The sequence below is a fragment of the Eubalaena glacialis genome, chromosome 19, assembly GCF_028564815.1.
Source record: "Eubalaena glacialis isolate mEubGla1 chromosome 19, mEubGla1.1.hap2.+ XY, whole genome shotgun sequence".
Lineage (NCBI taxonomy): Eukaryota > Metazoa > Chordata > Mammalia > Artiodactyla > Balaenidae > Eubalaena > Eubalaena glacialis.
In genome coordinates, this window is record NC_083734.1 from 46,577,354 (window position 1) to 46,588,273 (window position 10,920).

The 10,920-nt window shown below is 44.4% G+C and overlaps 1 protein-coding gene across 1 annotated transcript; it reads right to left on the reverse strand.

Annotated features, from left to right (window-relative positions):
• Nucleotides 1-2,412: 2,412 nt before the first annotated feature.
• On the reverse strand, nt 2,413-5,957 carry LYZL6 (lysozyme like 6). Its single transcript, XM_061176517.1, has 4 exons — nt 5,819-5,957; nt 4,436-4,594; nt 3,452-3,530; nt 2,413-2,482 (listed from the first exon to the last, which is right to left on the reverse strand). The coding sequence occupies exons 1-4, from the start codon at nt 5,955-5,957 to the stop codon at nt 2,413-2,415; spliced, it is 447 nt and encodes a 148-aa protein (XP_061032500.1).
• Between the last annotated feature and the right edge of the window lie 4,963 nt (nt 5,958-10,920).

Here is a 10,920-nt window from a genome sequence, read left to right on the forward strand (position 1 = left end):
ACTATCCACTGAACTTTAAAAATTTAGATTTCCCGACTCTGTGTGAGAAATGTCCACCAAAGATGCAATCCTTCGACTTGAGTGTTTTCATGAGTCTTAAATATGCAAATCAAGGTATAACTCATTAAAGCCATCAACAGTCTAGTATGAAACTCTTAAAAAGCTGGTTTCTAGCCCATTTTCCTAAAGTACCCCCAAATCACCGAGCACATTTCTCCATCCCCACCACGACTTTCTTCACCTCAATATATCAGACCCTTAGCCCCACCCATTACCTACTTCTGAGCTCTTTTTTTTTTTTTTTTAAACATCTTTATTGAAGTATAATTGCTTTACAATGGTGTGCTAGCTTCTGCTTTACAACAAAGTGAATCAGTTACACATATACATATGTTGCCATATCTCTTCCCTCTTGCATCTCCCTCCCTCCCACCCTCCCTATCCCACCCCTCTAGGTGGTCACAAAGCACCGAGCTGATCTCCCTGTGCTATGCGGCTGCTTCCCACTAGTTATCTATTTTACATTTGGTAGTGTATATATGTCCATGACACTCTCTCACCCTGTCACATCTCACCCCTCCCCCTCCCCATATCCTCAAGTCCATTCTCTAGTAGGTCTGTGTCTTTATTCCCATCTTGCCACTAGGTTCTTCATGACCTCTTTTTTTTTTTTTTTTTTTCCCTTAGATTCCATATATATGTGTTAGCATACTGTATTTGTTTTTCTCTTTCTGACTTACTTCACTCTGTATGACAGACTCTAACTCCATCCACCTCATTACAAACACCTCCATTTCATTTCTTTTTATGGCTGAGTAATATTCCATTGTATATATGTGCCACATCTTCTTTATCCATTCATCCGATGATGGACACCTAGGTTGCTTCCATGTCCTGGCTATTGTAAACAGAGCTGCAATGAATATTTTGGTACATGACTCTTTCTGAATTATGGTTTTCTCAGGGTATATGCCCAGTAGTGGGATTGCTGGGTCATATGGTAGTTCTATTTTTAGTTTTTTAAGGAACCTCCATACTGTTCTCCATAGTGGCTGTATCAATTTACATTCCCACCAACAGTGCAAGAGTGTTCCCTTTTCTCCACACCTTCTCCAGCATTTATTGTTTCTAGATTTTTTGATGATGGCCATTCTGACCGGTGTGAGATGATACCTCATTGTAGTTTTGATTTGCATTTCTCTAATGATTAATGATGTTGAGCATTCTTTCATGTGTCTGTTGGCAATCTGTATCTCTTCTTTAGAGAAATGTCTATTTAGGTCTTCTGCCCATTTTTGGATTGGGTTGTTTGTTTTTTTGTTATTGAGCTGCATGAGCTGCTTGTAAATCTTGGAGATTAATCCTTTGTCCGTTGCTTCATTTGCAAATATTTTCTCCCATTCTGAGGGTTGTCTTTTGGTCTTGTTTATGGTTTCCTTTGCTGTGCAAAAGCTTTTAAGTTTCATTAGGTCCCATTTGTTTATTTGTGTTTTTATTTCCATTTCTCTAGGACCTGGGTCAAAAAGGATCTTGCTGTGACTTATGTCATACAGTGTTCTGCCTATGTTTTCCTCTAAGAGTTTGATAGTGTCTGGCCTTACACTTAGGTCTTTAATCCATTTTGAGTTTATTTTTGTGTATGGTGTTAGGGAATGTTCTAATTTCATACTTTTACATGTACCTGTCCAATTTTCCCAGCACCACTTATTGAAGAGGCTGTCTTTTCTCCACTGTATATGCTTGCCTCCTTTATCAAAGATAAGGTGACCATATGTGCGTGGGCTTATCTCTGGGCTTTCTATCCTGTTCCATTGATCTATATTTCTTGAGCTCTTTTACTTCAAAAATTGTTGACTTTGGAGGAATTACTTGGATCTTGATAGTGTTTCAAACCAATAACTATAGATTTATTATCCATAACATTATCCATTGCATTCATTGTATGTATCCATTTATTCATTGTATCCATTATCTGTGTATGGAGAAGATCCATAATCTTCTCCAGAGCGATTAGGAACACCTCATGAACAATATTTACAGATTTATCATCCTTTTTCTAGTACCTAGCACACTCATACTCTATTAGGTACTCAAATATACTTGGGATTAATCATGAATAAATTAACACATTCTTTGCACAGGAATGCTTTAATAATTCCAAAAATATAGAAACTTCTTCATCGTGGTCTTCTTGGTTTGCAAATGACAGTCAGGAACCAGGGGCCTGGGCCTGGATAGGAACAAGGAGGAAGTCCTAGAAAACCATTTATTCCTGGGGCTCTGGTCAGTTTTATTTGCAAATGGGAAAGGAAGAAAATAACTTGAAGTGGAGGCAAGAGGAAGAAGAAATGAAGAATTCCCAAGTGAGGAAAGGAGTTCTGGAATGACTCCACCACAGGTCTGCTCCCTGTCTCATGCCAGGTGGCACCCTGTCATCCAGTAGGAGAGTGGCCGGCCTTCACAGTGCAACCTCCATTTTACCCTGTGGAGAGAAAGAAGATTGGTTCTTTTTTTTTTTTTAAGAATAAATTTTATTTATTTTTGGTTGCGTTGGGTCTTCATTGCTGCGCGCGAGCTTTCTCTAGTTGTGGCGAGCGGGGACTACTCTGTTGCGGTGCTCGGGCTTCTCATTGCGGTGGCTTCTCATGTTGCAGAGCACGGGCTCCAGGCGCGCGGGCTCAGTAGTTGTGGCTCACGGGCCTAGTTGCTCCGCGGCATGTGGGATCTTCCCGGACCAGGGTTCGAACCTGTGTCCCCTGCTTTAGCAGGCGGATTCTTAACCACTGAGCCACCAGGGAAGCCCAACAACACTTTTTATAGAAAATGTTGCTGCCAATTATGGAGAGAGGGCCCGTGGCAGCCATGTTTATGTTGCTTAATTGCTTCCATTCCTATAGCTGAATGAATGGAGCCGGGACACAGGGTCCAAGCTGAACCCATCAGATCCTCTCTGCCAGGCACTTGGACTGGGACTGAGCCTAGCTAGTCTCTATGGTTGCTTAGGACATTAGCCCATAGATTCAGGGCAGACATAGTCTGTCTGGTGGACTGTAGAGCAGAGAAAGCTGGTCTGCAGAGGGAGTAGTGAAGCCAATGCACAAAGAGAAGCAGAAACCTGCAAGGGAAAGTTTCCAGCCCTGCTTCCACCCTCTTTCTGAGGCCCAACTGCACCCCTCTTGTGGGCTCAGCAGGACACCTTGTCCTCTCAGAATAAATCTCCCCCAGCTAGCTCAAGTTGTTCTGTTCCTGCAACCAAAAGAGTTTTGTTTAATACAGTGTCAGAGGAAGAGCCAGATCCCAGGTCTTCTAAGTTGGAGTTCCAAGCCCTGCCACATCCCACATTTTTCTAGACTGTAGAAAAGGTCAGGTCCTGGCCTACTGTCCCTTTCTCTGTCACTACATCTTTCTTAAGGCTCTGCCCACTAACTTCGTCCCACCATGTCCTCCTCACCAGTTCTTCAACCCCCCTGCTCCGGACACAATCTTTTTCGCACAGTTGATGATTGAAAGAAGATTGGGGCTCAGCAGTTCTGAAAGGAGAAAGAGAATACCCGTCAGAGCACAGGGGACAATCCCGAAGACTGGCTCTCCCTGTAAGGCATGTGCCACCCAGTGGCTGAGAACTTCCGGACGAGGCAAGTCTTCCCCCTCAGAGGCTCATTTGGACATCTGTACAATGGCTGCTGGAGGTTGGGGATGGTTGGGGGGTGAGGGCAGGAGGAGCAGGAGGGCTGAGATTTGAGCCTGTTTACTGCCATACTTCCTAGTGGATGGTAGTTCACCCCAAGTGTGGAGGATTCTAGGGAAAGGAAATGCCAAAAGAGGCAGCACAGAGGCGAAGGTAAAGTCCTGCCTAAGGAGGGAGGCTCTTCAGGTAAGAGCCCAGGGCCATTAATCAGAGTACAAAGGAGGAGATGGGGGACAGAATCATGGACTTGTGGAGCCTCCTGGATTAGCCCTGAGGTGGGAGTTTGCACTTGGCCTTCGGTCAGACCATTAGCCAAAGGCAGCTCTACTTGGTGGTGAGAGCTGAGCCTTCAGGGCCACCAGTTTGGCATTCAGCACTGGTTCTATGAGCCTCAGTTTGCTCACCAATAAAGTGGGGATCATACTAGTTTCTATTGCATGGCAAGTTGGATGAAATGAGCTATGTATGTGAAGTACTGAGTATATAATACGCTCTCAATAAATGTTGGCTGCTGCACTGCTCTACTGCTACTGCCTGTGCAGAGCTTTTCTGGATCCTGCTAGCACACTGCAGAACCTCCTATGGGCATTTAGGGACACGAGTCAACCCTCTGCTCAGTAAAGGGATTCCCTGATTCCTTGAACCAATCCTCTGGGGTTGTTTCCAAGCTGTGTGTGGGAAGGGAAGTCCCGTGAGTAGAGCCTGGTCATCTCTCTCACCTCTCCCACCCTGGGGCCCTGGCCAGACCTTGACAGTCCACTTGGCAAATGTTTTCCGTGTGACTCTTGTAATCGTTGCACCAGTAGTGGCTGTTGATCTGGAAGATGCCATAGTCAAAGCTGCCATCTGTATTTTCATTTACCTTTGTTATGTTGAAGTCACTTTCCACGAAAGCCAGGCACAGCCCTTAGAACAGGGAGAAGAGGGTTTTTAGAGGGGGGCCAAGCTGAGGGACAAGGAAGACGGAGGAGAAAGGGAGACGAGGAATCAGAAGAAAGGAACAGTCTTCTCTGGTGGCGCAGTGGTTAAGACAACTAAGCCCGTGCGCCACAACCACAGAGCCTGCGCTCTAGAGCCGGCGAGCCACAACTACTGAAGCCCACGCACTCTAGGGCCCGTGCTCCACAACAAGAGAAGCCACCGCAATGAGAAGCCTGCACACCTCAACGAAGAGTAGCCCCTGCTCGCCACAGCTAGAGAAAGCCTGCACGCAGCAACGAAGACCCAACGTAGCCAATAATTAATTAATTAATTACTTTTTAAAAAAAGAAGAAGAAAGGAACAAAGCCTAAGAGACTAGATGGGGCTAGCGGGCCAGAAACACCCATTAGCTTCTCCTCTCATTCTTCAGTCCATCCACCCATCAGTACAACCACTCATCTGTCCATCTGTCCATGCATGATTTCTGCACTTAATGATCACCTACTGTGTGCCAGAAACTGTGCAAAACCCAGTGAGGGACATTTAGCTGGCTCAAATGCAGATGCTGCCTTCAAGGTGCCTATAGAATAAGAATGAAGATATGTACCTAAAAAACCCACAAAGCAAGATGAAAGGAGAGAGTGTTATAAGGCAGACGTGCCTTACAATTCTGGGCAAGAGGGAGCTATCTCTACCATGGAGTAGGACGAAACCTTTGCACTGGCTGTTCCCTCCGCCTGGAATGCTCTTGCACCAGATGTTTGGGGGACTAGGTCCTTTATTCCATTCAGCACTGCTCAATGTCACCTCCTCAGAGAGGCCTTCCTTGACTTCCCCCTCTAGAACAATGTCACCCATCACTCCCCCCTGCTTTATTCTTCTGCATAGCATTTATCACCACCAGGAAGCACTTCATATATTTGTGTGTTTCTTTCTTGCTGTCTCTTCCCCTAGAATGTGAACACTATGAGAGAAGGGGCTGTGTTGATATCTGTATCCCCAGCACCTAAAATAGTTCCTGGGACATAATAAGTGCTCAGCTAAGAATCGTGGAACAAATATCAAATGTTGGGAAAGGCTTCTTGGAGAAGGCTGCTTTTTGAACCTGACTTTGAAAAACAAATGAGAGAAAAAGAAAGATGGCCACAGAGGGCATGACCGGGAGAGGAGGAGAAAGGGGGTGTGAGAGTGTGAGGAAACAGCACTCACAGTCACTCAGGGAGTAGCCCTCAAAGCCATCCAAGTCTTCCTGGTGCAGCACCTTGGCCAAATCACATCGGTTGATGAGGCTGGCTTGATTCACAGCAACGAGACAGCTGACCAAGGAGAAGAGCAGCAGGGTCGCCATCCTCAGAGGGGAGGAGATGCAGTGGAGGGTAAGCAGCGGAAGGCCTGCGGGTCCTAGGGTCTCCCAGGAGAGAGAGTCTTCTGGGGAATCTGGAGAGAGCAACCAAATGTCCTCGCTTACTCACTGCCCCACTCCTGCCTGTTTCTCTTTCCTCTCATGTATTATTTTACAAATACTTTTTTTTTTTGGTCTCCTGTTGTTTTGTTTCTGTTTTTCCTAGTCTAAAATTAACGATGCTGGGGCATGTCAAATAGAAATGAGAGCCAGCTCAAAGGGGTACCCACTGGCCAAATCTGGAGCAGCATTTTTTGGGTAACAGCTTTACTGAGATATAATTCACAATATATAATTCACGTACCATACACTTAATTCATTTAAAGTATACAATTCAATCATTTTTCACAGAACTGTGCAACTATTCCCACAGTCAACTTTAGACTATTTTCATCAACCCAAAAAGAAACCCCATATCCGTTAGCAGTCACTGTCTGTTCCACTTCCCTCCAGCCTCTGGCAACCAATAATCTACTTTCTATCTCTATAGATTGGCATATTCTGAACATTTCATATAAATGAAGTCATACAATATCTGGTCTTTTGTGTTTGACTTCTTTCACTTAACATAATGTTTTCAAGGTTTCATCCATGTTGTAGCATGTACCAGTATTTCGTGCCCTTTCACGGCTGAATAATATGCCATTGTATGGATATATCACAATATGGTTATGTATTCATCGGTCTGTGGACATTTGAGTTGTTTCTATTTTTTGGCTATTATGAATAATGCTGCTATGAACATTCGTGTACAAGTTTTTGTGTGGACAAATGTTTCCATTCCTTTGGATACATACAAAAGAGTGGAATTGCTGGGTCACATGGTGACCTAAAGTTTAAACTTTTGAGGAATTGCTGGACTTCCAAAGCGGCTGTACCATTTTACATTCCCATCAGCAATGTATGGAGGTTCCAATTTCTCCACATCCTCACCAACAGAGTTATTAACTGTCTTTTTGATCAAAGCTATCCTTTGTGAAGTGGTATCACATTGTGATTTTGATTTACATTTGCCTGGTGGCTAATAATGTTGATCATCTTTCCACATGCTCATTGGCTATTTGTGTAACTTTGGGAAAATGTCTTTTCAGAACATTTGCCCATTTTTTCAGTTGGGTTGTTTGTCTTTTCATTATTGAGTTGTAAGTGCTCTTTATATATTCCGGGTATTAGAACCTTATCAGATACATGCTTTGCAAATATTTCCTCACATTCTGTGGGTTGCCTCTCACTTTCTTTCCTTTTCCTTTTTTAATAAATTTATTTATTTATTTATTTTTGGCTGCGTTGGGTGTTTGTTGCTGCGCGTGGGCTTTCTCTAGTTGTGGCAAGCGGGGGCTACTCTTCGTTGCAGTGCGTGGGCTTCTCATTGCGGTGGCTTCTCTTGTTGTGGAGCACGGACTCTAGGCACGTGCGCTTCAGTAGTTGTGGCACGTGGGCTCAGTAGTTGTGGCTCACGGGCTCTAGAGCGCAGGCTCAGTAGTTGTGGCATACAGGCTTAGTTGCTCCGTGGCATGTGGGATCTTCCCGGACCAGGGCTCAAGCCCATTTCCCCTGCATTGGCAGGCAGATTCTTAACCACTGCGCCACCAGGGAAGTCCCGTCTTTCACTTTCTTGATGGTGTTGTTTGAAACACAAAAGTTTTAAATTTTGATGAAGACTGATTTATGTATTTTTTCCTTTTGTTGAATGTGCTTTTGGTATCATATCTGTGAAACCAATGCATAATGGTTTCCAAGGTAATCTGGAACAATTTGACCATCAAAATAAATGATGATAGTGACAGATTATAACCCACTGAATGAGATAGGAATCCATGAGGTCATAACAGTAATAGATAAATAGATACATAATGGGGATTAAAGGGGAGCTCTTCTTGACAAGAAAATGCTGACTGATAAATGTGGAGGTAGTCATGAAGTTGGAAAATCACCATCTTGAAACCATCATAAACTGGTTTGAGCAAGAAATAATCATCAATAGATGCTAAATATGAGGGGGTGGGAAGCTTAGTGAAGAACTGACTATGTTCATGGTCTTAAAGTATCTCCCCTTGATTGCATGAGAAAAACAGTACCAATACAGTGGGGAAACCAGACAGTATTTTGACCTGGTAATCAAAATTAACACCACCAGTGAGGGACAGAGAGAGATTATGTGCCTCCAGATGTGATACCCTGAGAAGGACACACATCACTTATGCAGCATTCTGGCCAGAGATGCATAACCTGTAGCTAATCTTGAGGAAACATCAGACAAAGCCAAATGGAGGGAAAATCTATAAAATAACTGGCCTACGTTCTTCAAAATGATCAATGCCATGAAAGCAAAGAATGAGGCTATTTCTATCACTAGGGATGTGTGTGTGTGTATCTTTCCCATTAAACTAAGTGTATGTTCCTGAGGATTCCTCCATCCACTAGCTTCATGAGTCAGGCAGCTTCTTGGACAACATGGCTACCCTGATGCCTGTCTCCTCACGGATGTTTTATTCTGTCTCCTAAGACTCACTCCATTGCAGCCTGAGCTTGCGACCATTCTTTTGCCTCTCTCTTCCACCCTACAGTTGCCAGATTTAGCAAATAAAGTTACAGGATGCCCTGTTACATTAGAATTTCAGACAAACAACAAATAAGTTTTTAGTATAAGTGTGTCTCATGCAACGTTACTCTGCTCTGACTCAGTAGGGTCCTACAGAGACAGGTATCACTGAACCTCGGAAAGCAGGGAGCTCCATCTCTGCCCATGAAGGCCCCTCTTGGGGCTCCCTGGGGAAAAAGTGGTTTGGGCAGGTGCACCCCCAACTTCCCCTCCCGAGCTTACCGCTCTCCTATCCCTCTCTGACCCCAGGTCCCAGCCGGCCTAGGGCTTTCTGTGAGAATCTGTAGAACAAAGCCGTTTGGGTAGGAGCCTCCTCTTCCTCATGGACTACACTTTAGTCCCGCCCAGCTCACCGCTCTCCTTGTTCTAAAGAAGACGTGAGTGCTGAGCCATCCCCACCTTCTGGAACCCCAGTTCTGTGATGTCATCACTCTCCTGGAAATACCCTGGTCTTACATGCAAATTGGCTCAGTCTTGAGGCCAAACTTCAGGCAGAAATGGCAGATGGGCCTGGAGGGATTGGTGACAACGGTGGGATAGGGTAGAGAGGGGTGGTTGCTCTGTCTGCGCACCCCCCTTCCCTTCTGGGAACAGTACCACCTTTGAGGGAACTCCTTCCACCATGGGGCTTTAGTGCCACAGTCACAGGGCCCTGACCTCCCGGTGACAGGGTGTGCCCGTGCCCCAACCAGTGTATCTTGAACTGAAATTAAGCAGAGCAGCTCAGCTTCTCCCAGGAAGACTTCGGGTGTGGGGCCAGAGGCGGACAGTTTAGAATCACGTGGATATGGCCCATCCGAGAGAATAAGCCTCCTCGAACAGGGATCAGAGTCCAGACAGGATTCCAACCCCAGGGTCCACCCTTTCTGCAACCTAAACACCCTTTTGCCCTTACTGCTACCCATTTATCAATAAATGTCCTTTCTTGTGTAAACACGTTTGAGTTGAGTTTCTGTCACTTACAACCAAAAGAGACCTGCCAGGAGAGGAAGGATGGGGTTAACCAACCACGGAATGGTGACCTGACAACCTGTCACCTCCCCATGAAGGCCACACATCTTAGTATCATTTGTCACCAAGGAAGTCTGGGAGACATTTCCACCAACTATAGCAAAAAAGAAGCAAGAGAAAGTTCTGTCCCCAAAGGAGGAATTACATAAGCTCCATACTCTGGCTATAATTTAAAAACCTCAGTTTCTTATAACTTTAACAGAAACACACACACACACATTTTCCCCTCTGAATAATTATTGGGTCAAAGGCAAATTAAAATCTGGAATAACAGGTTTGCAAAACAATGAAAATGACATTAATATATTAAGTGTCTGAAATTTATTTAGAAGTAAATTCATAATCTTAACTGCTTTCATTCAAATAAAACAAGCAAACTGAGCGTTCAACTCAAGAAGTTAGAAGAAGTAGAAGGAAAACATTCCCAAGGAAAACAGAAGGAAGCAAAACATAAGAATGAAAGTGTAACGTATTTAATTGGTTTCAGGGGGAAATATTGGGTGACAAGTTAAAAAAGAAGTTAAGAAACAAAGACTAGAGAACCTGAATATTACGTGTCCCACTATGGACTTTGGATCCTTCTCTGTAGCATTAGTGTTGTGTAAACTAAATTTTTCAAAGTTTCTGGAGTGAATTCCTTGCAAGGACTGGCCACTCGGAAGCCAAGGGTTACCAGCAAGCAACAGATTTCTTTAATAAAAACACAGTGGGTAGATTATCCAGGAAAGTAAATATAACTGAAGGTTCTAAAGCCTTGATACCCCAAAAGCATTGCCAAACACTTTCTCCCATAAAATCATATTTTGTCCCAAGGGGGACCCCTAGCAGGACTGAGAAGTACCATTGCCTGCTGCTGGACCTGGGAGCATGGGGCAAGGAGGGACACTTATGTCTGCTCAAGAAAGTGCAATGGAAGCTCCTAGATTGTGCTGTGAAATGCAAGAAGAGTGAAATACACTCATGGACCTTAGCAGGTCCATAAGTCTGAGTAACTAATAGACTGGAGAAATTCCATGGTGGTCCAGTCCAGACACACCATTCACATAGTTCAAAAAGAAGCATGCCACCCTGATAGTCAGCCCTTCGAGAAATGAATCTTTCCACTGAGCTAAAATTTGCCTGTGTCCACTTTCTCTGCTTAATCTCAGTCCCCACACGTCATTCACCCAGCTTCGGACCCTCTTGCATGGGGTGGCCAATTGCTGGCCTTTGGAGTCAAACCAAAATTTCTGGCAAAGAACTGGGCTCATACAACTGCGTGTATAGGTAAAGCATGTGACTACATCATTATATGTT